Source organism: Podarcis pityusensis, assembly GCF_964106645.2.
Source record: "Podarcis pityusensis genome assembly, chromosome: 5".
NCBI lineage: Eukaryota > Metazoa > Chordata > Lepidosauria > Squamata > Lacertidae > Podarcis > Podarcis pityusensis.
The window spans coordinates 5381710-5408404 of record NC_138032.1 but is presented as its reverse complement, the minus strand read 5'-3'; the positions used below and the strand labels follow the sequence as shown (position 1 = coordinate 5408404).

The window sequence follows — 26695 nt, the reverse complement described above, 5'->3', positions numbered from 1 at the left end:
GAGGGGAACCAGGTTCCGCCGGAAGCAAAGGGAGGGCGGCGTAGGCGGCGTGTCTATGGAAGCGGCGGCGGCTGAGCGGAAGTAGCCGGGCGGGCGGCAGGAGGCGAGGCGAAGCGGCGGCGGCGAGAGAGTCACCGAGGAGGATGAACAACAAATTCGACGCGTGAGTCGGAGGCGCCGCGGCTGAGGCCTAGTCGGAGGGGGTCCCCGTGCAAAGCGGCTCCCCGTCGCCCTCGGCCCGGCCCCCAACCGCCGTTGCGCTCCCGGAGGGGGCCGGAGATGGGCGGAGAGGCAGGCCGCCCTCCGTGAGGGCAAGTAGGGCGCCCGGGGCTGCAGGGCGGGGAGAAGCTGCGCCTGCCGAAATTCCCTCCTCGGCCAGCCGAATGAGGGCGGGGGTCTCCCTTCATGGAGGAGGGGCTGCTGCTCTGCCCTCAGAGCTGGAGGCCGTGAATGCTTCCAATTTGAATAAAATACAGTGGTACCTCAGGTTACAGACTCTTCAGGTGACAGACTCCTCTAACCCAAAAATAGTACCTCGGGTTAAGAACTTTGCTTCGGGATGAGAAGAGAAATCGCGCGGCGTCGGCGGTGGGAGGCCCCATTAGCTAAAGTGGTGCTTCAGGTTAAGAACAGTTTCAGGTTAAGAACAGACCTCCAGAACGAATTCTTAACCCGAGGTACCACTGTATTGGTGGGGGGCGGGGCGGGTAGGAGAAGGTAAGCACCGCCCTGCACAGTCGATCACAAGATCACACACCCTTTGAATGGCAATGCCCATAAGGTGTTTTTTTTGGGGGGGCTCAAATATTTTACTGGGGTGGTGGTGCTGAAGGGACCTCGGCCCGATGATTTGGCTCCTATGAATGGTCCTGAATGGCAGTTACTGGAAGACTCGGGAGGGGAGAGAGTCACTCTTGTGCTTGGACCCTGCGTGAGGGTTTCCCTGTAATGGGCACCTGGTTGGCCCCTGCAGGGGACAGGACAGGGCCGGCCCACCCATGAGGCAAGGTGATCCAGAGGTAGATCTTTCTCTCACCCCCCCCCCCCCCGTTGACGGTGTAGATCTTCCCTTACCCCCTGCTTCCCTGGCTGGGGTAGGGGAGCCGTTTTGGGGTCCGCCTTAGGTGCTGAAACGCTTTGGGCTGGCCCTGGGTGCTGGACTGGATGGGCTGTTGGCCTGATCCAGCAGAGGCTGTTCACAGCCTCTCTGCATTCTGAGCAGAGTGCAGGCTCCAGGGCGAGAGTCGTCATTGGGCAGAAGCTGCTTGCCTCGTTCCAAGTCAGCCATCTCTGCAGGGAGAGCTGGAGTGGTCTCCTCAGGTTATTGCTGGACTCTGGCTCCAAGTGGCATGGCCAGTGCAGAGGGATGATGGGAGTTGGAGTCCAGCAGAAAGGATGTAGCAGGCACAGTGGCTTCAGTATGAAGCCTTTCCCTGCCCTATCTGGAGATGCTGGGGATTGAACTAGGGTCTTCCTGCAGCAGGATCCTGTGAGCTACCACTGAGGTATGGTCTCTTCCCATGTGGGGCAGAGCTCAGTAATGAGGGCAAGGGCAGTCTTCAAGCCTGTGGGAACTACTTGGTTTTATTGCAAGGATCTCAAAGTCTGCCACCTTGCAGTTGTGTGTAAATTCACTGTGGATCAGGAGTTTTGACAGCCAAACAGGGGAAGAGGAAGCCTTTTTGTTTTTATTCTTTAAAATTTGAGAGAGAGAGAGGTGGCAACCCTTTACTGAGCTACCGAAAACCATCTGCCAATCAATCCCATTCTGCCTTCTGCCCAACCCCAGTCCACACAGACTGGTGGTGGCTCTCCTGGGTTTCATACAGGAAACTTTCCTAGACCCACCTGGAAACGCTGTGCATTGGGCCTGGGACCTTCTGCATGCAAAGCAGGTGCTCTGTCACTGAGCTGTGTTGCCCTTTGGTAGAGAAAAAATGCGGTTGAGTGACAGTTTGCATTTGTTTAGAAAGGGGCTGTATCTCACTGTTGACGTTTACAAGTCTTGCCACTTTTCCAACAGACACAGGCGCTGTCTTTAACAGGCAAAAATCAAGAGGTGGGTTTCTCCCCCACTGTACCTCAGGTGTACCTGCCTGATATGCACCTGTAGCTGGCAAAGAGATACCCAGGGGGAGATAGTCACCTGTCTGTTCAAACCCCCAACTGACATCTTTGGGTCCAGTCTCAAGATACCCACTTGTTTCTTATTGCAGGCAATCACTTCTCATCTATAAGAAAATACTCCACTAAGACCTGATGTAACTGCCACTGTTTGACCATTATTTAGCACTGTTGACATACTTTCCCTGGTATGGTGGCATGTATCAGGACACAGGAAAGAAGTATAATGGGGGATGTAGTAGGGTGTGCAGATGTGGTAGAAGAAAGCGCTGAATTTGTAGTGGACTAGTGGGGTACAATAACACTTTGAAAAATAACTGTGAAAGAAAGAGACTGGGACCTTGCTGGATGATAGGCTAGAGACTGTTTAAGGCAAAAGGAACTCCATTTCACACGACCATCAATGCATGTGATGTTTTATTTTTCTTGATAAATTTTATAAGCAGGTCTCTAGCCCCAATAAGTTTACAGTTTTAAACTGGTGTCAGGGATTTATTTATTTTTTTAAAGATGGCAAATATAGGGCAGGCTAAACATATCCAGCTTTTTAAACTGTTTCCTGTAAGATTGGTTTCCAGGGGTGTGCTACAAAAGTTCTTCAGACAATACAAAAAAGGAACAGCAGTCATGAGCTTTCAAACTGATTATTTTATTTACTTCTTTGCCAGTCTGAAGGATGATGACAGTGGAGATCATGACCAGAATGAAGAGAACAGCACACAGAAAGATGGTGAGAAGGAAAAAAATGATAGAGACAAACCCCAAAGTATCAGCAAGAGGAAGGTACGTTCTTTTCTCTTCCTTGTAGACCAGACTGGAGTGTTCGGTTGATGATTCTGAGGGAGCGGGGGAAGCGTTAGCCTATAGCTCCAGTGTCCAGAGAATATCTATGGTTAACTTTGACTAAGACCCTTCCCTAGTCTCCATGCCTTTCCTTTGTTAAAGAAAATATGAATTATTTGAAAATGTTTATCTTGAAAGCAGAATTGACTGATAACGAACAATTCCATTCATCCGTACGGTTCTGGAGTTGGGAACAAATTCAGCCCTAAAGCATTAATGACTTTCCACGTGGACAACCCATTACGTTCTCCTATCTAAGCAAATGGCTGCCATTTGTTCCTTGAGGCTAGGAACATGTCATGAAGGCAAAGTTCCCTAACACTCCTAATACCTACTGAAACCTTGGGCGGCACTTACACGATGTCTGTATCCTCTCCTTGCCAAATCCCCTTGCAATAGATAATCCCTCTTTCTGCAAGAACATGCTTCCTGACAATAATGGCAGACATTTAGCTGTAGATAAATTTGATATTAGAACTGCGCTCCTCCTTGACTCCATCTGGCGCAAGCTCACATGAACCTACAGAAGTGGCTGCCCACCCTCCTTCTACTTTTCAGTAAGCACACACCTTGACACAGGATTCATGTGCCTATCCTGCCCGTTGGCTGTGCTTCCTCAGCTCTCTCCTGCCTTCACCAGCAGCTGTGAAAGCAGATGGCCCCCAGTGAGATAGGAAAGGGGTTATTCCTAGCTGTGAATTGCAGGTCACCACCCCTGGTTTAGAGGCTTTTTTGTTACAGATGCAGCAGGACTGGTGCCCCTGCTCTGCTTTGGAAAGGGGGCACTTGCCTGCCTTTCAAGCAAACTCTATTGTGGACTTTGGGTCTGTTCTTTTCTGTAAGGTTTCCACTGCCCAAAGTTCCTTTGATTAAATGTAACCTAATAGAATACCTTTTATTTTCTGGCAGAGATTCTTCTCTGGGCTTGAGAAGGCTTTTTGTGTAGTTTAGCCCATCTGTTCCTGCCCTCCCCTTTTCATTAGAGAGCTGCTGTGGTTGAGGCCCACACCTGTAGGGAACGGTCTATACTCACCCCTTAGGCTTCCAATTACTGCAAGGTAAAGGTGCCTTGTGTTCCTTTGGCACAACAGCCATGGACTTGGAACGTAAGGTGTGTGCAGGCCTTGAGGAAGGCACAACGTCTTGCTTTTAAAAAGAACCTTTGTGTAGAAATTGCATCCCACTCTAGCATGATCAAATGGAACAAAAGGTGGAAGTAGGTTTGAATGTTGGTGAACTCCTTCGAATTATAAGGGGCGAAGGAAACATGTTGCAGTTGGGAAGAAAAAACGGGGGTGGACACCCAGCAAAATCAAGGACACCCAACTTCTGCAGTATAGGTGTACTCTTCCTCTCCCTGTCGGAATAACCAGCATTTTGCTTGTTATATATAGAACCCCACGGCCAAGATTCTGACACCAAATAGCTGAACCCAAGCCAGGGAGCAGCATTATCCTCTAACAGTGTGTTCTCCAGTTTCCATTCACTAGCAAATTGCTGAACCTGATCATACTATTGACAGTGAAAGAGAGATGCTGTCTTCTGGCCTTCATTTGCATTGATCCCTTTTGGCTAGGGGCTGGGGAGGTGCAAAAACCTGCTAGAGACACCTTGAATTCCGCCTGGACTCCCTTCAGCAAACAAGGCCCCCCCCCCAAGCCAAAGTAGTGGGCATTTTGAGGGAAATGAGAGTTTCCCACTCCAGCCCATCCTGTGTTCAAAGGTTGTGTTCCTGGCAGGAAGGAGCTGGGCTATTTCATACCTGGGGTTATTTCAGTGCAGCTGTTTCTGGGGTGGGAGAGAGATGAAGCCCAGATTTTCCTGGCTTGCCTTTTGTTAGCTGGGAGCTGAGTTGGGTGATGTTTTGGCCCTGGAAAGCTGTAAAGATGATCACATTTGTTCTAATGTATGCATTACCGACATTTGGTTTTCTTGGTTCGCTAGAAATGTTCAATTCCATCTGTTTTCCCTGCTTGGAACGGGGATAGATTTCTCCATTGCTTCACAGAGGAGACCCCCACTGCCTGCCCCCATTAAGATCCGTTATCCTAACAATTGGAGACCTATAAAGGCATGTAGGCGGAGTTCATGAACTGGCCTTGTCTGATGAGTTGCTTTTGAGAAACACAAAACGTTCCTCATGGGGCTCGTCCTCTGCCAGCTTGGAGAAGCTCAAGCATGCTGAGGATTGCTAATCTCTTGTTTGAAGTATAGTCAATTCCTGCCAGACTAATGGTCTGTTTCAAGCTATTAGCAGAGATGGAATTTCAGGAAGAAAATGAGGCTAAAATGTTCTTTCACGCTCCGTGATGGCAGGAGCAGGCAGGCTTCTAATGCTGCAAACATCTTTCAGCCTTCTCTTTAGAGAAATGCGTAAGGACAAATGAGTTGTTTCAATTCCACACACAGGCTGTGGTTCCAGGGCCGGCTGAGCACCCCCTGCAGTATAATTACACCTTCTGGTACTCCAGGCGGACCCCCGGGAGGCCCACCAGCTCTCAGAGCTACGAACAGAACATCAAGCAAATTGGCACCTTCGCCTCCGTGAGTTGCATTTCTGTCTTGTTGCTCGTTTAACTGGATTCAGTGCAGCTTGGGGGGCAGGTGTTATCTGCACATGAGAAGCAAACAGGGAGGGGCCACAGCTCAGCCATCGGGCACATTCTCAGCATGGATAAGATCCCTGGTGCAATCTCCTGTTCTGAAACCCTAGAGGGCAGCTGCCGGTCCAAGCAGGCAGCATCGGGGTAGTGGGGCCAAGGGCAGCTTTGTATATCTCTTACGTTCACAGTGAGTATGTGTGCACTGTCATGTTTAGAGTTAGGCTGGACCGATAGGGGATTCAGAGTGGCAGTGGCTCCCTTGCATCTTGTACGGAGGAATTCTGAACCAGCCACCGTGTGCAGTTTTACATTGTACAGATCTCTCATCACCCTGTGGAAATCACTGCCACAGGGATTGACCATTGGTTTAGATAGCTTTTAAAAAGGGTCAGACAAATTCATGAGGGACGCGTCTCTTTATGCTAGGTAGCCATGGCAGCTAAATGGAGCTTCAGTGGTAGATACCAGGTGCTTTGTGAATATGGGTTAGAGCAGTTGCCTTTAGTCTTCCGAGGAACATCTAGCTGGCCACTTTTGGAGGCAGGATGCTGGAGTTTATGGGCCTCTTGATCTGATATTAGGTCCCACCCTCCTTTTTCAACAGCCACACAGGCAACTTCTCAAAATGCCCGCCCCTCATCCTGTGTCTCAGCCTAGGTGCTTCCCGTTCTCATGGCCCCATCAGAGAAAGGGCGTTCCTTTTCCTCTAAAGCAGGGGTACCTACCGCCCACTAACGCATCTTTCTTGATGGTAAAATTTCCTTACCGCCCACCAGTGCTCGATGGAAGGAGGATTCAGCTTGTGCTGTAGGACCCCCTCCTGCCCACCTAGAATCCTGAAATGCCCACTACTGGCTGGTAGGGACCAGGTTGACAACCCCTGCTCTAAAGTGCCCAACATGACCCTGTGTCAAAGGCAAGGTGTGGTTCTGAAAGAAGGCCTTCTCTTGTGTAGTTGTGTGTCTCATTTTAAAATCTTGACATACATATATAATTCTGTTTGCATACTACCTTTCCACAGTCCAGGGCATGCTCAAGGCTGCTTACAACGTGAAAAAACTACACATAACTACAACAGAACAATAGTAGTCATGAACAGTAAATAAAACATTAAAAAAGACAAAACCAAACTGAACAGTTTCTGCATAAATCACAACAATATCTAAAATAAAGATGCAAAAGGCAGCTGTTCAGCAGCCTCAGCTTTTGTAGCTGGAGTCAGTCCGGTCCTCATCCTCCCAGGTCAGATGGGAAAAGGCCTGCAAGGCAGGGAGCAGGTCTTCCAGCATATGCTCAGCCCTGGAAAGAAGCTGGCTGAGCAGGTTTGCAGTGCCGAAACTCTTTGGGTGACTGCGCAGGTGCCTGGATTGTTTGTAGCCAAAGGGAGGTGTGGTGAGGAGAGAATTCTACTGGCCCTCCTCTCTGGCTTTCTTGTTTAACCAATCAAGTGGGACCCTTGTGCCCAGCCCCACCTCCATTTCATGACTGCCTAGCCAATGCCCTAAACCAAAAATAATGAGCAGCTGGAATTACTGTAGTATATGAACAAATGGGAAGATAGCAGTAGAAGTCACAAGTGGGAAAGTTTTGCAGTGAGGAGTTCTCCTGTTTAGTGTGCCAGGCAGACATGTCTTCTTTTCAGGATACTCCAACCCATCCCATTCTTCTTCCCCCCAAAATCAAATTTTCTGTTTCCTCTCTAGGCTGACATCCAGCATTTCTGTGACTGCTGAGCATGCTCAGTCCTCAATAGGCTGTTTTGGGGCTGTCTTTTCCTAAGATAGACAGATAGATAGGTAGACAAGGCCCTCTCTATTCTTGTGGCAGTAAATTGTCTAAAACTGTGCTTGACGTTGTGTTTTTAAATTGGTGCAACCGACCCTGGGACCATAAGAAACTGTATTATAATTATTAATAATTTTAATTACTAATGATTTATTGTGCTTTTGCATAGCTTTCCCCAACCTTCCTGATACCATCCTCTTGTTTCTCAGTAGCTCTGTTCAGAACCGAAGCCATGAGCTTGCTGATAGTAAGCATGTGACCTGTTTTCCTTTCCACATTACTGTCGTTTGAGTGACCCACTGAGAACCTTGCATCCACCTAGTACTTTGTGTTGCACCAGTAGTTCTGGTACTATTGCATATAACCTGAGCCTTAGCCAGCAGTCCTTGGCACCCTTACTTGAGAGTAAGCCTCTGTGAACTCGGTGGAACTTACTTCCTAGTAGATGATGCAGAAGATTGCCTTGCTCGTCTGACAAGTTCTACTCCGCATAATTCAGCACAGTTTCTGCAAGCCTGCAGTTGCTTGTGTCTGGGCCACTGGAGGGCAGCAGCGCTCTCCAGAACCGCTGGCGTGCAGTTATTGCCATGAATTGATCTCCAGGGGTGGCATATTTATTCATTTGCCTAAGATGTGTAACTCCCCATCTAGTTCCTAAAAGCTCGAAAGGCAGAACCCCTTTCTGCAAATGATGTAATAATGCATGTTATATAGCACCGCAAAAAGCTTTGTAGGTGTGGAATTTTAAGGGACGTGAGCTGTATCTGAATTCCATTCTGGCAAGGGGGACTTCTTTTACAATTTGCCGCAGCTTTGGGCATTTTTTTTTTTGATAGTCTGAGATGCAAAGCGGTTTGCTGCAGAACAGAGAAGTGGTGCTTTCCTTCTCTTCTTCCTCCTCAGTTTCTTGGACACTATTAAGTGCCCCGTATGATCACTAGCGCCTGTGAGGCCCCTGGACTTTCCATGTTGTTGTTGTTGCAAGTGGCACCCATTTTGCCGCTGCTTCTGCTCCCATTCTTCCTGAACTTGCACCCCCGATATGAGGGTGGGGGTTCCAGTGGCCAGTTAGTCATTCACAATACTACCAGTCTGTTGCTTAACCGTGGCTAAACACCGTGAAATGTTTCATGGTCCCAAGTTCCTACTATTTTACAAACTTGTGGGAAAGGAGGCTGTATTCTTGCTCTGAAGGCCGGTGAGTAAAAGATGCTTATGACTTGTATTGAGCAACTGAAGGTGCCATATCTGCACTCAGGCCATTGGCCCATTTAGCCCATATTGTCTGCTTTGACTTGCAGTAGTTCTCCCAAATGTCAGGGGAAAGTCTTTACCATCTCTTGCTTCCAGATTCTGTCTAGGGACACCAGGGGTAGGGGCTTTCTTTCAGCATGCAATACATGCAGTCTTATACTATTCTATGGGTTCTTTCCCTCAGCCAAGAGAATGAACTTGAAATCAAGACCTCCCTGGATGAAATTTCACCTTCCTTTTTTTTTTATTGACAGTTTTATTGTATATGTTATATTCTTTGTAAAGCACTTGGTGATTTCACTTGCAAATAAGCAGCACACAGATTTTGCTTAATAAATATGCATTCCCCAGTTGTTTAATCTCAGCCCTTCCCTGCTTGCATGATGTGATTGTGATTTTATGTTGTAACCTGTGACCTGAGACCTGTGGTTATAGGGTGCTATACAAATTTAAGAAATAATACGAAGAAGAGTAAGAACTCTCCTACCCCTATGGTATGACTGTAAGGATTATGGCAAGATCACCTATACGAAGCACTTTGAGTGCTAAAGGTGGCATATATATGATATGTAAACCACTTACTGGTGGTTTACTTTCCAGCCTACCTATATATGCTACCTTTTGAGCAGATAAAGTGATATTAGGACAGAAGAAACGTGTGGGACTTCTTTTACTGCCCTTTCAACACGGACGCTGTGCAATTCTGCTAATTGCTTTACGACCTGCAGAGGCGTGCAGGGGAAGCGTGCCGGACACCGAACAATAAAGCAATAAATCTACCTAACATGATAGCTGTTTTTAATATTTATATAATGGTTTAGCACACTTTTGCTATTTGGTTGATCCGATGCCAAGCCAACATCAGTCACTGGTGGGAAGCTGCAATGGAAACAGCAATCACACAATGATGCTGTGATTTGGTCACCTGCCTCAAGTGTTGTCTGAGTTCCAAGAAAGAGACAGTGGCTCAAGTGAGTCAGGGAGTGGTAGGGCAGGTTGCTGTGAAATGTTGTGCAGTCAAGATAAGTGCAAAGGGGCAGACAGACATTTAGCAGAGAGTGGGAGTTAGAATAAGGAAGGGGGGTCTTGCCTGTCACTGTTTGTTTTTTTAACCTGCCTTGGACATTTACAATGTTACAAGAGATGCTGCTGTCTCGCCTTCCTGACTTGGCTGTCTTACAACCACCCATAGCCAGAATCTGAAAAGGAAGACCTGTCTTGGCTCCTGGAAGATTTGCCTGACTTGGCTGTGCTTCTCCTCTTGATATAGGTGGAGCAGTTTTGGAGATTTTATAGCCACATGGTTCGTCCCGGGGACCTGACGGGCCACAGCGACTTCCACCTTTTCAAAGAAGGAATTAAACCTATGTGGGAGGTGAGTCCTGACAGGTGCTGCAGTAGGAAGGAAACAGGAGAAGATCACAAAAAGGACGCAGAAGCTGAGCTGAGGGGTGCAGATGGGTCTGTAATAGGTCTCACTGGCTGCACTTACATCTGTTTATTTTTTATTTGCTGTTAGTGGGTAATCGTTCAAACTAGGAAATCAGTTACTGTTTCCTAAGATTATTTCGTCTAAAACTTTTAACTCCCCTCATTTAAGTAAAAATATAGTTTTCAAAGTTGTACCTAAGAGGTTTAAATGCAAGAAAAGAAACCAGATATTAAATAGGCCTGCTGGAAGAGACAAAATGCCAGAATACAGAAATAAAGTCCTGCAATCTTCATGCTGTTCAACTGTGATATCCCCCCACTTTATTTCCCACCCTTCACCCTAAAATCCCTGGGCAGGTGCCAATAGAGTCGTTGGGGGTCTAAGAGAAGCTTTATCGCTATTAACATAGCTAATATGACATTGAAATAATCCCTTTTCTCAATATACAATTTTGTTCAGGAAAAAGAAATGGTCTGAGGCCTTGTCCTTCCCCTGTTCCTAGGTGCCGTATTGCTCTTATTCGGCCCAACCTGCTGATTTTACTGGGTACAGCCTAAAAGATTGCAAGGACTGCTTTCGTAGAGGCAGCTGGGGCAAGAAAAGCCCTCCCTGGTTTGGGGCAGTGAGAAGGTTGGCCTCATTTTCTTCCTTTTCACCTTCCCAGGATGACGCCAACAAGAATGGCGGCAAGTGGATCATCCGTCTCCGGAAGGGCTTAGCGTCTCGGTGTTGGGAGAACCTCATCCTGGCAATGCTGGGAGAGCAGTTCATGGTGGGCGAAGAAATCTGCGGGGCGGTCGTCTCCGTCCGCTTCCAGGTAAGGCGCGTTCTGGGTGTCGTGGGACCAGCCTTGCCGTCTTAAGGCGTGGGAGATCCCCGTTTGCTCACCTCCCGGCATTCGCCCTGCAGGAGGACATCATCTCCATATGGAACAAGACGGCCAGCGACCAAGCGACCACGGCCCGGATACGGGACACGCTCCGGCGAGTGCTGAACCTGCCCCCCAACACCATCATGGAATACAAAACCCACACGGACAGCATCAAGTACGTGCGGCGAGCGGGGAGGGGAGCACTGGCTGTAATGGGCTTGCCTCTGTGTCTGCCGTGTTAATGCAGGGAGCCATTCCTTGTCCTGTAGAGCTATGAGTGCTGTCACTGCACTGGGACACTTCTGGTGTCTCACATAGCTTCTTCTGTTCTGGCACGTGTTGCCTTGAGGGCTACGCACAGCCCTCTTGCTGCCTGCAGTTAGTGGCCTAGCTCACCGGCTTCAGTGCTGTCCACCTTCAAGGGACCCCATTTGTTCATTTATGTAGAGCATTTGTACCTCACTCTTCAGCCAGGAAAGGCTCCCTGGGCAGCTTGCGTTCAATCGGAGCAAAACAGTACCTACCCACAAGCACAGCACACAAGGAAAAAGGAACAGGGAGGGAAGAGGAAAATCAGAATCAAAGCTCAGGACCAGTTTCTGAATAGTTGCTCCTACCATCTGGCACAGTTCAGGGCAGGAGGTGCCTGTTGGAGCTAGTGTGTCGCAGCAGAGCTGGTGGAATAAGCTCTGCTTCCCAGGTGGCAGTTGTGGGAACAGGAGGTCCGATGGAGCTTGTGTGTCCCTTGGTCCACTAAGGAACCCTTGGGCATCTGCCACAGGGGTCCCAGCATCCTCCAGAGCAGGGGCAGCCACCCTTGTCCTCTCCAGAGGCTGCAAAGTACAAAGACTGTGATCTCATAACTCATTGGTCAAGCTGATTGGGGATGATGGGAGTTGGGAGTCTGGCAACAGATTGGCTCCTCTCCCTGGAGGATTCTGGGAAAGATTCTCATCTGCTTCACGTAGGATTCTGGCCAGGAACTGAGAGTGCCTCTTTTAGCACCTCCCTGCGGAGTCAGCTCACTAGTGGTGAGTTTGAAGGTGGCTTGACTCTCAGTAAGCTTTCAAGGAATGCCAGTGTTTCCTTAAACCAGCCTTGGCCCTCCAGTAGCTGCTTGGTAGAGTGGGCTGGGATTGTGGGTCTCCCCCTTTTCCAAGCCAAGGTGGCAGGAGGGGAGGGGGTGTGATTTGAGTGCACCGCATTCCTGGAGACATAAAACACAGAGACTAACGGGGATTTATAGACCCATTAGATTTATAAATGTTCTCAGGAAGGCGCTATGTAAATTTACTGTGCTGTACAAATGATTTCTAATCATAATAAATGCTGTATATTAAATCCTCCCAGCCCCCCCGGTGACAGAGGCCCTTTAACTAGAACAGAGGATTATAGTACACGGAGAGGACAGCTGTATTTTAAATGAGACCGTTATAGTTTACCAGGCCAGGCCATTCAAGATGACTTTTATTCTCTTGCAAAGTGATGAAGGATCGCTGCATATTTAAGAGCTTTCAGATTGGGGGTGAAAAATGTGAAAAACCCTTTTCACTTAAGTGCACTATAAGCAAAGATGCAGGTTGGGGCGCGTGGGCTGACGCTGGAAGATTAACGTAGCCAAGGAAGAGGGAGGACAGATGAATAAAATGCAGAAGTAGAACTCAGCAGTAAGAGGGTTTTCTGGTCCAGTGAGTGAGCAAGGATGCAGCAGGGCACCTGCTTCTTTCCCCCTGGCTAGCAGAATCCCAGGGAGGAAAGGAAGCAAGACCATCCCAGAGTTAAAGGAGGGGTAGTACCACTGGTGGGCGGCACATCCTGCTCCTTCTGGGGTAGTTTGTCCACCTTTGGTCCCCATCTTGCACTCCGCTCTCACCTGTGGTTCTCAGAAGCTGTCAGCATGCAACAGTGGCTGCGCCCCGGGAAACTGCTTCGACTAGCTGGCTAAACCAGGCGACGGTAGTCGATGGGTCCGAAACCCATCAGTGAGTTAGGGACTTCCCCTGCATGCAAAGACAGGTTCCAGCGGGTTGAGCGAGTGAGACCAATAGTGTTTCCAGCATTCAATAAGGCGGTGTCTGCATATTCTGTAGAGGGAAATGAGAGGCAGACAGAGCTCGTCCTGGGAAGGTAACCCATCTAGGAGGAGGAAAACTCATCCTAAACTTCTGCTGCCTTGCAGGATATCTTTGGGAGGAGAAAAGGGTTAGGAGTAAACTCTACACATATCCGGAGTGGAGTCCCTAAGTCTTCTGGTGGCATCTGGTACACCTCCTTCCTGCAACTCCTGCAGCCAAGCTGGTGCCAAACGTACAGTATTTAGATCCCATCAGTGAGGCCAAGAGGGGGGGTCTTGTTGTCTGGGCAGCCCAGGACCTCCAGACACACTGCCCAGGCTTGCGCCCCAGGGAGGTCACTTCAGTGTGGCTAACACAGCAGTTTGACTTCACCCTGGGAGGCATACTCCGTTGTCTCTTGAGACAGACGGATGCCAACTGTGTGTGTGTGTGTGTGTGTGTGAGAGAGAGAGAGAGAGAGAGAGAGAGAGAGAGAGAGAGAGAATTGCCTGGCTAGATGAGACCAAAGGTTTCTTTCGTTCAGCACTGTGTTTACAACAGTGTCCAACCAGCTGCCTCTGAAAACTCATGAGCAGGGATGGAGACAGCCATCCCTTCTGTTACTTGTCCTTCAACTTCCGGTTCTCAAAGGTATACTGTCCCTGATCGTGGAGGTTGCATCCTGACATCCATTAATGCTGGGAGGTTGGCAGACTTCATTTGCAAGTTGCCTGAGCTGTAGGCTGTTAGGAAGCGGGTTGGAAGGCAGGAGCAATTCCACATCCAGTCCTAAGCTAGGTACTCTCTGCCCTGATGGAGCTGCCAGGTAGTAGAATCCTAAACTTGCCCACCCCAAGCCAGTGTGTCATTGGCAACTTTGTGCAGGACATGTCAGATGGCGGCTAAGAGCCAAGGCAGCTGCTCCCTATTGAGAGGGGGCTTTTCTTTTCGGATCTTTGAAGGAGGTGAGGAATTTGATGGTTTTCAAATATGGGGACAGATGAAGAAACATTTCCCTCCTTGTATTTAGTGAGAAGAGGGCAATTAGTAATGGGTTTATGTGCAGGAGGATTCATTTAGATTGGCAACTTTGACCCTTTTCAGACTTGCGTTGTAGTTGCATCCTGCAATGTAGGACCCATTTCTCGTTATTTACCATATGGCCATCTTTCCCCTCCCTCTTTTTCTCCCTCTGTCTGTCTCTCTGTAATTCTCCTATTTTGCCTCCACCTTGTTTCTCTCTCTCCCTCTCTGCCACCCCAATGAAAACCCCCAAGTGACATTGGAAAACCAGTGGTAGCATTGCTGGTGCAGCTTGCTTCAGGTTGGGGTGAGACCCACCCATTGAACACTACCTTTGCTCAGCTCCATCCGGCATGGCCAGCGGTTAGGGCCAATGGGAGTTGGAGTCCAGTAATATTAGGAAGGCCAGAGGTCCCCCACCTTGGCTTGGGTGAAATATTGTGTTTGTGTGGGGTGATGGGAGGCAGAGTCATTTCTTGATGGTGCAGCTTATCTAGGGAAGTTTGTGGAATCCTTTTATCTTTGGAGAAAGCGATTCATGTTGGGACTGTTGCACAAGAAAAATGAGGGAGTGGGGAGCATCTCATGTTGAGATAGTTGCCAGTTTTCATCGAGAGTCCCTGGTGTCCATGATGGTACTTCTGGATGTGAGAGTATTGTGATTGCATGGGTGGGTATTTAACTTGGCAATCAATATAGAACAAAAGGTTTTTTGGGGGGGAGGATTCTGATACTGTTCTGCCCATCACCCATCTGCTTTTGTTTCTGCATTGAGTAGCCGTGGCTCAGTTGTTGATCTAGGGCTGGCTTTTATTTGTAAAAACATGCCGCTAAATTTGCATGTTGGTTTATTATTATTTTTTTATAATGAAAAGATAACATAGACTTATTCTGCAGGCTTATAATCAACTGAAGTTGGGGCACATATAGTGGGGGTTAAGAATAAAGACCCAACACACAGTGCACCACACAGAATACTGTAAAATAGTTCAACAAAATGCAATGCTAATAGAATAAATTCAGTGAATCACAGCTCTAAAATAAATCAGACTTTGATTCTGCACCCCCTTGTAGTCAGTACAAATGAAGCTGTGAAACTGGTAATTCCAGAGTCCATCCCTCCCTCCTTCCCTCCCCCCCCCCCTCTCTCACACACACAAATGTATGTATAGACATATGCAGACTAGCTAGGGTAAACAGGGAATGAATTTAGTCACAAACAGGTGACAGCTGAGTTTTAGAGAGCAGCAGAATAGATGAGGCAAATTTTCCAGTATCCGCTGCACAGTAGCGGATCCCCATCAGTTTCCTGGAACTCCAGCATATAAGGACTTGAGGCCTCTGATTCACCAGGCACTGCAGGGAAGAGAAATCTCCAGAATTTTATTATCAGATTGATGGAAAATGCATCATGCAGCAAGGCAGTGTGCCTGTTGGTCTTTGCTTTAATGGAGCTTTCACTGTCTGCTTTACGGTACCTTTGCTCGCTCGGGGGGTAATTTGTGTTCCCATCACTTCATTATTTATGCCCTGAGCCCAGTTTGGGATAATGTGAGTTCCTGGGTCTCACAGCCTTTCCTCTCTGGGCAGCTGAGCTGCCGCTTATAACCCCCTCTGGCGGGCTCAGCTCTGAACCCTTCCTTGCGTTGTGAAGGTGACTCGGGAGGTAGCAATCCACAGACGTTTGCCCTCCACTGACTGTTTTGCTCATTTACTGACAGTGTTAACTGAATGCCGGCTGCCTTTCAGCCATTAGAGCTCCCCTGGTGGTTTGCGATTAAAAACACAAACTAAAAGGATTTGAATATCAAAATGAAGAGGTAAGCTGGCGCATGGGGCTGCCGGGGTCTTCTCTTCATGTGAGCACACTTTCCTGTGCCTGCATCAACCCCTGTTTGCAAGGGCATTCCTCCAAAACCATGCAGTCTCGTTGTGGAAGAAACAGACCCCCTTGCCACAATCATTTGTGGTGAGGGCGCAAGGCTCTACCCCAGAACCACAGAAGCAAGTCATGTGACACTTCCCAAGCCTGGGGTAGCATGTCAGTGACTAAATAGATCAGTAGTTCCCAAACTTTTTGGGTCCCTGCCCCCTTGGTTCCATAAATACCTCTCCACTGCCCCCCTACCCTATAAAAAAAACCTTACTTGGATGAGCAATTTTCACAACCCGCTAAGGAAGGTAACATCAGAGTAAAATTCGAAATGGGCAATTAATTGCATGTCTATTCAAAATCCAGTTAAATCTGTTTAGTTTAATTATATCTACAAAATTCATGAGCGAGTTCCAGTGATAGTCATTTGCACCTTCTGCGCCCCGTTTCCATCCGCTTGCCTCTTTGTGGCTCCCCACGGGGTGGTACTGTTGGTGGAAGTCAGTTGGCTGTTCACCACAACTCAAGCCATGTGATGCATCAGCTGAGTACAGGGAGCCCCAGCAGAGTCTTCAGAGATTCCCAGTTAAGGGAAAAACTCCTCTCCCACACAGCTCAAAGCAACAAAGTGTTTACAGTCTTCTGGTGCAAGACAAAGCTAAACAATACTGTCTAATATATACAGTTCTTCAGCTTTGAAGTCAAGATACATATGCACAGAGCCACAAAAACTATCACCATGCTAGCTAATGTTGCTATGTCAAATCCACAGCCTCTTCCCCTAACTCTTGCATATTCAGAGTCAGACCCTGAACAGCAAACAGGACAGGACTTCAGGATATGGACCTGCCAGGACATAACGAAAGCAACACCCTAGAGACTATTGGACTCGTCTCTGCGTTCCTGAACCAGTGGGGAAGGTGCATGGCTCAACAAGCCATACACTCGGCCTCGGTGGTGTTGCTGTGGTAACCCAGTGCACCTGGCACCTTATCCCCAAACATCCGGTCATGGGGGATGTGAGACCATGCACTGTGCAATTTAACCCATTGTTCACGTTACACCAACAAGTGCTGCCCACTTTGGGAGCCACTGATCTTGATGGTATCGGACTGCATCTCCCATCAGCCCCAGCTTCCGTGGCCAGCGATGGGTGTTGGAATCCAACAATAGCTGGAAGGCCACCACTTCCCCACCTCTGTTCCAAGTCAGTGGTCGCCATCCCTCCATGCCCTCTTTCCTCCCAGCCCTCTGCCCCCCCCCCCGTGAGAAACTTAGAAATGCTTCTCTGGCCCCAGTTTGCTCTTGGTGGCCATTGCAGGGGTTCTCAGGCTGGGCCTAAGAGCTTTAAACTGAAGGCCTCCACCTCCCTTCTCTCACACCATTTTCAGCTCGAAGAGAGTTCAGCCCTGGGAATCAGAAGTGTCTAAGCCCTGGAATCGCTTTGCACTCTCGGTCCTTCCTTCAGCGCAAATCCTTTGTCTCCAGGAGGCTGGGACAAATGGACCCGTTCCAGTTGCTCCTGAGCATGGCAGCAAGGCTGGGGATTTTGCTTTTGCACCAAAGTGGTCCAGTGGGGCAGCGGGATTGATCTCTTTCCCGTCCACATTGCATGGAGCAAGAGGGACAGGAAAGGCCAGCTCGTGGGGCAGGCAGGGGAGAAGCGAACTGACTGAAGTTGTGCCAGCTTGAGTCAACAATGCTTCTTAATTGAGCCCCTTCACAGCAAGGCATTAATTGGCCCCCGTGGCAGCTTCTGCAGCTCCAGCTGACAGAGAGCGAGCGGCCTTCTTCCTTGGTCCCACAGAAACATTCCCCCTCCTAAAGACACTCCCTGGGATTCTGGCTGCAGGATTACTAGGAACACGCTCATCCCATGCTCATCTTATATGGAAGGAAAGCGGAATTGGGAGAAGGGTCTGCCATTTGATAGAAGGAACTCACCCCACACAAGCCTCTGGGATTCTCCAGGCAAATCTCAAAGCAACAGAAGTAAGGGTTGTGATTGAGAAAAAACGTGTGATGTAGACAGATCGTGATGACAAAATCTGCACCTCTTTTGGTCATGAGGGAGCAACACTGGTGACTCCTAGGTGGGATTGCTGGCAAGTTGTGAGGCAGCAAATCTGTTGAGATCTAGGAGTGAGGGATTTGGAGAAAATCCGTAGTTTGGCTTGAAGCGCAACCCTGGAAAGCCACCGTCAGCCAGTGCAGACATCTTTGAGCTAGGTGAACCAATGTGTCGTGACTCGGTAAAGCTTGCACTCCAGCCTGAAAAGTAGTGTTACAGGGGAGAAACCAGTGAAGGGGTGTAGAGATTGTGAAAGCCGGATTGGCTCTCCCCCCTGTGCTGCTGTAGAAGAGTTTCAGAGAAGAGAGTATTTCTGGCAGCAGAAAGCCACGCAAAGGGGCACTCGTTAAGGTAATCGTCTTCTCTCCCAATTCCGCCTCCATTTGTCTGACTCCGCAAAGCAGGCAGGTTCCCCCCCCCATTCCTGCTCACTTGGCCCATCAGTGAGAAAAATAGCGCCAGAGGAGGCAACATTAGGCCCATTCCCCGAGATTTATCTGAAAGCACTTTTGCTGCAGATAGTGATCGCGCTTTTATGTTTATTGTGGGTGTCATTAGCTAAGCAGATTTAAGGCAGGACGTGACTGGCAACAATTGGCTTCCGCTTTCCAATCAAAAAATGGCTCTATTAACGGACTTGTGTTCAGCATGCAGCGTGATGCATTGCCCAGGGTTCTTCTCAGGCCTGAGTGTAGTGGAGAAATTTCATCGCTTGTAAGCTCTCCCATGTTTTCGGGGTGTGTCTGAGGTTTTAGGCCGCGAAAGCAAGATATCAGCTTGCTGGGGAGTCTCCCTCCCAGTTAAAGGGCTTCAGGTTTTAGGGGTTCAGAGATCTCCCAGCTGGAGCCTTTGGATTTTGAGGCCTCTGTTGACCATGCTAGACTAGGTGTTCAATTGCTCTGAGACAATGAGATGCGGTTTCTTATATATCCTGGAAAAGTGGGGTAGGGAGAAGAACTATTGGAAATAAGGTGAGCCTGGCAAGGCCTGTACAGAATTGTGGAATAGTAGAGCGGAAGTGACCATGGGGGTCATCTAGTCAAGCCCCCTGAAACCCAGGAATCTTTTGCCCAACGTGGGGCTCGAACCCATGGACCATAGGGTAGGAAGGGAGGAGCATAGCTCAGTAGAGGAGCACATGCTTTGCATCCATGATTTATGCTGCTTCCCTGGCCTCTCCAGTTAAGGACCTCATGTAGCACTGAGAGATGGAGGTGGTCAGTAAACAGGCCATATTGAACTAGATTAGTGTTGGACAACCTCAGTTGCATGTGGGCATCCAGGACTCTTGTGTGTGACCACCAGGACTCTACCTGGCCTGCATCTCTCCCCTGCTCTGCCTTATAGTCTCCGTTAATGCTTCTGCCTGGCTGTAATGTGCCCTTGATCTCCGATAAGGATTCTTGTCTTGGAATAATAGAATCGGGAGAGACCTAGTCCAATCCCCTGCAGTGTAGGAATCTCAGCTAAAGCATCCAGGGCAGATGGTCACCAAACCTCTGCTTAGAAACCTCCAAGGAAGGAGAGTCCATCACTTTCTTAGAGAGCCAGTTCCATTGCTGAACAGCTCTTCCTTTCAGAAAGTTCTTCCTGAGGTTTAGTCTGAATCTCCTTTCTTGTAACTTGAAGCCATTGGTTCGAGTCCTACCTTCCAGAGCAGGAGAAAACAAGCTTTCTCCATCTTCCATGGGACAGCTCTTCAGATATTTGAAGAGGGCTATCATGCCTCCTCTCTGTCTCCTTTTTTCCAGGCTAAACATACCCAATTCCTTCAACCGTTCCTCATAAGGCTTGGTTTCCAGTGTTAGGATATTTCCGTTCCACCTTAAAAGGGAGCAGGCTTTGTGAGTCAGAGTCTGCGTATTTCCTGTTTCACAGGATGTTTCTGTTGTGTCTTTTGTTTTCGCTCTCTCTGTGTCTGGAGACACTGAAGCAGGCAGTCATGTTTTTCTTTGTTCTGATCAGCGCTGAATAAAACTTGTAAATAATGCTCTCCTGAGTGCGACTTTTGCTGTGCATTATCTGCTGACAGAGCGTGCATTGAGTTCTGGAATGTGGCAGGCTATTTCTGGAGCTCATGTCGCTAATTGCTGATACTGCGTGTCTACGGGAGATCGATGGACGTCCGGACACGGCTTGGGGGCCATGATGGACTTTATCTCCCTGGCAGTATCCCAACATCCAGGCCCTTGATCACCTTGGTCTCCCTCCTCTGCACACCTTCCAGCTTGTCAATATCTTTCTTAAACTGGGGCGCCCAGTATTCCAGGTGTCATCAAACCAAGGCAGAATAGAGCAGTGCTATTACTTCTTTTGATCTGGCCACTAGACGTGCCTGGATAGGGGAGAGGGAGGGAAGTGTGAGCAAATTAACACGTGTTGCTGCCCCCACTTTTGCCTCTGGCCCTGCTGGCCCCCACTGACATGTGGCCCCTGGGAAGTTGCCTAGAAGAGAAAGCGGCCCTCCGCTGGAAAGAGGTTCTCCACTTGTGAGCCAGCCAGACCAATTGCCAGGTGGCTCAGTGAAAGTTGGTGGAGAGGGACCATGGCTCAATAGCACAGGGCTGCTTGTTGGAGGTCCTGGGTTCAAACCCTGCCCCCTCTAGCGATCAGGGCTGGGAAAGAGAGGCACACATCCCAGAAAGCTGTGGGGAGCCGCTCCCAGACAGAAAACAAGGGGCTGGATGGATTAATGGTCTGTATCCATACAAGGTAGCTCAATGTACTTCTTTGTGTCTCTGAATACCATTATTTGCACCGTGTTCGGTATGCGTGGAACTTTACAGAGAAACAGAAGATTAAAAACAGCACGGATCTTTGTCCCAAGAGCCCCCCCCCCCAATCTCGCTTCCAACAGAGGGAGGGGAGGAGTGGGTGAGGCCAGGGGAAAATGGGAGCAAATGTTGCCTACTCGGGCGTTGTGGGGCTGGGGCACACGGTGAAGAGCTCCTGACCTGCCTTCTGACCCCCTGAGATCCCTGGGCTACATTTTCATATCGGCTTCCCTTATTAGGAGCCTGCTTTGCGCCTTCCGGGCAAGCACTTTAAAACTGCGCACGATTGCTCTTTTGCTCTTGTTCAGAGTTAAAGCCTTTGGTTTGAAGTGCTCGTTTTCTTTTCTTTTCCTCTCCTCTGTGTGTGTGTTGTCACTGTTGTTTTATCCCCTTCTCTTCCTCCCCACCCTACCCTCTTCCCATTTTCGTCCCCCCACCCCTCTGGCTTGCCAGGGCCTGGGAGGAGTTTCATGGGCTGGTGAACAGCGGCGGCCGCTGAACGGGGGCTCTTCCCTCTCTCACACACCCAGGGTAGGGCCTCATATTTCTTCTTACACGATTGTGAGGTGCACCTCTCAGCCAGAGCCCCCCCCCTCCCCTCCCCTCTCTCCCTCCCCAGCATAGACTCTTGGTCACTCTCAGCCTGGGCAGCTCCCTTGTCCCACTGCCGGGACAAACCATTGGCCTTTCTCTGTCGACCAGATTTGCTGCGATTCTTAATGCTGCTCCATAGCAGCCTTGCAGAGCAGACCACAAAGCTCTAGTCGCCTTGGCTGACCTACGCAAAGCCAGTTCTGGTCTCCAAGGGGGAAAAAAGGAAATAAAACAGACCTTTGTCAACGTTATCTGTAGACAAGGTGTGGGGAAACTTTGGCCTTCCAGTTGTCGCTCAGCTCTACAACTCCCATCATCGCATTACGGAGTCTGTTTTTAAATGAGAATCAGGACTTGGTGGATAAATCGGATTTCTCTCATATGGTTATAGCCACATTCTGGAAGGATGTAAGAGACGCAAACTTGAATGCTTGGTACAATAGTGTGTGGCGTATAGCCCTTATGGAGAAATTGACTCACAAATTGAGGCTGGCGAGAGGAACAAAGCACAACGACACCTTTGCGGGAGAACGATGGAGCTTTAGTTTGTTCTCCAGTAAAACTAAAGACCAGTTCCAAAGGTTTGAAATAGCTTGTGGATCACTTAATAAGGATGTGTAGGAGAGATGTGTACTGTTATAAGTTGTATTGTGTGTACGAGAATACAAGTTTTCATAATGTAATTTGGGGGGGGGGGTTTCTGGGGAAATTTAAAGAAGAAGAATGAAAAGCAACCTGCCCAACTCCCTTCATCCCTGGCCATTGGCCATGCTTGCTGGGGCTGATGGGAGTTGTAGTTGAGCAACATCTGGAGGGCCAAAGGTTCCCTGCATCTGCTGTGGTCAGTCTTCCACTCAGTAATATCAGCTCTCTATGAGCCTACACTAATAGTGGAAACCAGGTTCTCTAATGGCCGTATGTTAGCTGCCCACTTCCAGACAGCCCCTTTGCCTGTTTGCAAAGGTCGCTGTTCCAGAGGGGGGAGGCCTTGTGAGGCTGAGAGGTACGTCTCCCACTTGCTTGTGTTGGGTGGATGCCAGCTGTTAGAGCAGGGAGCAGAGCGAGGGCCCCCCAGTCCTGCAAACATTTTACACGGTCTAAGTCAAGTGTCACAAAGCACAAACACAAGAGGTGGAGATTTGTGTCTCCTTCCACAGGCTAATATGAGCTTGCTGCCCTGACGCATAGTGGCTGAGCCACGCTGGTTCCTGGGGAGGAGATGTGCATTCCTCACCACTCTGCAGTGTGGCCTGCAGAGCAGCAAGAGTGTTATGTTCAGAGGCCCCCTTTACATGCATGTGCACCTGTTTATCAAGCATGGTGCAAGGTTGCGCCCGAAGGACCTGGCGCATTTACCCTTGCCTCTTGTCCCAGGTCCTCCAGATGTTCTCACTCTGCCTTGCCTTTGACAGCCTTGCAATAGTTTTGCAGGCCAGGCCAATCCTGTATTTCCCCCCTGTGGGTTTCTCCAGTCGCCCTTGCCCAATGGAGTTTGCTCTCTGAGCATCTTACCAAGCCCATTCCAGGCTTTTTGTGGCATCCTACGTGGCTGCTAGTGGGGAGATCTTTTAGCTCCCCTTCCACTTCTGAGTCATCTCATTTTCCCTCCCCTGATCTAGCAGAGCTGCATCTTCCCAGATCAGATTCTTAGGCTCGCCTTTCTCAAACACACAGCCCACCCCCTTTACTGTTGTTAGGGGAGCTATGACCTGTTCAGGGGGCAACGTTTTGAACAGAACCAGAAATGGTTGCGGGGGGAGTGGGGTTGTGTTGGAAATGCAGTTGGGAGGATAATGTACACTTTGATAGGGAATTGAATCATATTGGATGCATGTGGCTAACAGCACCAACCATTAAATTGAAGGAAGGGATGTTCAGAATCCAATTTTTCTTCCTTGATCCACCTACCTGCAGTTCTGCTGATACTACGGGTCACAAGCTGCTCTATTCACTTTTTGTCTTTACGTGCATGGGAGGCACTCTTCCCATCAGTGAAGAGTTGGGGGATATCTCAAGCAATGCAGTTCCTTGTGATAGACAGGGTCTCAGGATGCCTTTTTAAAATTATTATTATTATTGGATTTCCTGGGCCTACCTGTGGCCGAAATTCATGCCCTGCACTTGTTCACTCAGCAACTTTTTTTGTTTTTGCTGCATTGGGGGGACGGGGGACGACACAACTTGAACATGTTTGACTACTGAATTGCCCCCGAGCATCGCAGACCAAACTGCGGCCGCTTTTCTTGGACAGAATACATTTGCTAACCGCCTTCCCTCCTCTGTCTTTCAGGGATAACTCAAGCTTCCGAAATACCAAGATCGCACTGTGAGGAGCAGAAGGAGGAGGGGATACAGCACTCATCTCCTCCTCAGCCTGGCCCAGAAAAGGCGGGCAGGGGGAGAGGAGGGTTTTTCTGTGTGCATGTGTCCGCTGGCTGAGGAGGCTCGCAGGATGGCCTGGGCGTTTGACACACAATGGCTTTCACCCCTGTGCCAAAGACTGACCTTCCGGCACCCAAGCATCTTGGTCCAGCCCAGTGGGTGACCGTACTTTGCATTCCACACCGGAGCCCGGGTGCCCTACCGCCTCGTTTCTCTTCGATGTGGAGGGTCCTCCTGCTAAGTGGCTCTTCCTGCCCAGGGATTTCCAGTATTAACCGGATGTCTGCTGCAGAGGCGGAGGCAGTCCGGCAATTGGCAGGTGCCCCCATTTCACCTCTGCCAATAAACGATTAGGCCTCTACTCCCTCCTCCTTGTCGTTGTGTCTGCTTAAGAGGTATCTGAGAGGGCCTCCTGCTTGGAAGACCCTCAGGGGAGGAGTTGAGCGCTCTCCTTGACTTCTGGGGGAACACAGGCAGGTGCTGGGGCTGGGGCTTTAAGCAGGTTAAATGTGCATGACTGCGCATTTACACTCGGGGTGGCAGGCTTTGCAGGTTCTCTTCAGGCTGCCCCAGTTGCAAAGTTAACTGAGCTAATAAATCAGTCAAACATGACAGGTGTTTAAGGTCTCTTGGCCATGGCAGTGCAATAGAACAGGAGCAAGAATTCAAGGGTTATTAAGAAAACAGACCAGGGACAATCAGAGCAAGCACCTCTTCTGGTTCTGCCTCTGGGGTTTTCCTTTTTAGTCTGGAAACCAGGGCTACGTATGACACTTGTCACTGAGCTATTACTGGAAAGCGGTGTCTTTGGGGCGAAGCCGCTCTGGCAGCTTCCAACAAATTGTGAAACCACAATAAATGGGGATGGGGGGGGATGGGGACTGGACCTCAGAGACAACAAGAAAAAGACACGGCATCATTGTCATAGCTCAGGACCTACGGGAGTCAATTTTTAAAATTTTTTTTTTAGGGTGGCGGAAAACAATTCCACAGTCCTCACAGTGGGGACATTTATGGGAGGCGTCTTTAAAAAATGAGAACTTTTCAGAAGGGAGTGCTGGAGAGGCTGCCTGTGGTTTAGCAGCTCCTTCAACAGAGGTGCATTTTGTCTTTGCAGAGAAGAGGGCACTGTTTTCTCTTTATTTCTATGGTGCCGCCTCCTCTGAATGTTGACATGACCTAGAATCTTGCTGTGTCTTCATTCAGCCCTGGTGTGTTTCTCTCTCTTTCCATTTCCCCCTTCCTAAGAGGAGGCCGCTGGATCAATCCAGCACTCTGTTCTCGCAGGGGCCGGCCAGAAAACGCGCAAGCAGGACGTGAGAACGCAAGAGTCCAGCAAATGGCGTTCAGACGCATTGCTGCCTCCGACCATCAGGGTCGGTTCCTCCTCTGGCCCAGGCCCCCCTGTTCTCTTCCCACGGGACGATCTGCATTCCTAGGCGCACATCGCATCCCATCTAGACGCGGCTTGTGGTTTTTCTGCTACTTACAGGATCATGAGTCGGCACAGCCGCCGCGTTTCGACATTTATTATTCAGATAAACACGCGACCCCTGCCGCTTCCGATATTGGTTACAGGAGTGGGATTTGATTTCCATCCTAATAGCACTTGGGCGCTGTAAGCCAGCAAAATACCCACGGAAGGGGAGCTTAAGCCGCCAGATGCCGCTTCCTGCCCACCATGTTGCCTTAATTGTTCCGCAAATGATGGCACTTAAGGATTTAGTCTCGCTCGAGGTCCCAGCTGTGTGCCAAACAAGTTGCTGTTGCTTCGTCTGCTCATGAGCTCGGCTTTAAGAGACGAGGCCTGCTGTTCAATCTGAAAACGCAGACTCCCTGCAGCGCCTACCATGACAATATGGGGTCCAGAGGTGTCTTTTTCTCTCTCTGCTCACCCTCTGGTTTCCATTCAGAACCGCTTTAATAATTTGCTGCCTCTTTGTTTTGATTTTTTAAGCAGCACTGAAGTATGTTTGGTGGTGGTTCCTCCCATCTGTAACAAAGCTGGAACGCAAGCCCCCCTGGAGTGAAAATGGGCCCCTAGGGATGGATCAGTCGGCTGGCGACTTTGGGGAGGAGGCGCAGCTTGATGGCAGAGCACATGTTTGGCATGCAGAAGGTCCTCCTGGGCCCAGTTGTCACTGGGGAGGTCAGCCTCTGCCTGGCCTGTACCGCTTCAGGCTGCCGGTGCAGGTTCACACAATCGCGTGTTCATACAACATCATCTCTGCCCATTACAATGTAAACCTAGATGTTGGAGAGAAGAGTTCTAGCCTAGCTTTCCCCTGACATCTCAGCTTTCTTTGTGCTGGGACATTTTTATATGGGACGAGCATTCAGCCATGCAAGTCCCCACTGGTAGTCTGAAGCAGTACAGCCCTGGCAGCTTGGCTGCCTCGATGACAAGCAGGCCCCAGTTGGGCACCTCCTGTTGTTGCATCTTGGGAATAGGAAAGGGCCTCTGTCTAAAACTCAGGAGAGTGCCTAACTTTCAACACTTGATATCCTCAGAGAGCAGCGGACCAAATGCACCTTTTAAAAATCCCACTTATAACGCCAGCCCTGAGTTCCATGCCATCCTCCATGCAGGTAGCTAACTTCCAAAACCTTTGCTGGGGGGAAAATCCTAAACTCTGTGAATGTTTATTTTTCCTTTGATGAGTCTCACTGCTGTTTTTAACTTCAGTGTCTCTTAAACCTAGCAAAGCTCCTGGTGCAGACAATATTTCACCCGAGCTTCTTAAGGCCAATGTTGATTGGTGGGCCCCAGTGCTTGCTGCCTTGTTCACCAGCATAGATCAATCAGCTACCATCCCAGAGGATTGGGGACTAGTAATCATCCCAATATACAATGTTTATTTTTCCTTCGATGAGGCTCACTGCCATTTTAACCTCCGGGCTGCTACCACAAACACAAACTTCTTATTCCTACATCATCTTCCTTGATTAGTCAAGGAAAATTCCAGGCAGTTGGAGATCAGGTGGCGAATGAGGTTATATGATGACACCACA

General features: G+C 49.2%; 1 protein-coding gene across 3 annotated transcripts; it reads left to right on the top strand.

Moving 5' to 3' along the window:
- Window positions 1–5: 5 nt before the first annotated feature.
- EIF4E2 (eukaryotic translation initiation factor 4E family member 2) lies at window positions 6–24044 on the top strand. Of its 3 annotated transcripts, none has more exons than XM_081007545.1 (8): window positions 6–163; window positions 2793–2907; window positions 5377–5511; window positions 9880–9984; window positions 10706–10858; window positions 10951–11087; window positions 21161–21238; window positions 23592–24044. In XM_081007545.1, exons 1-7 carry the CDS (start codon window positions 144–146, stop codon window positions 21204–21206), a joined length of 711 nt encoding a protein of 236 aa, XP_080863671.1. In that variant the 5' UTR covers window positions 6–143; the 3' UTR covers window positions 21207–21238; window positions 23592–24044. The 3 variants fall into 3 exon arrangements, with proteins under 3 accessions (XP_080863671.1, XP_080863672.1, XP_080863673.1); XM_081007547.1 differs by having other exon boundaries at window positions 24–163; window positions 2793–2854; XM_081007546.1 differs by lacking the exon at window positions 21161–21238.
- The last annotated feature ends 2651 nt before the right edge of the window (window positions 24045–26695 follow it).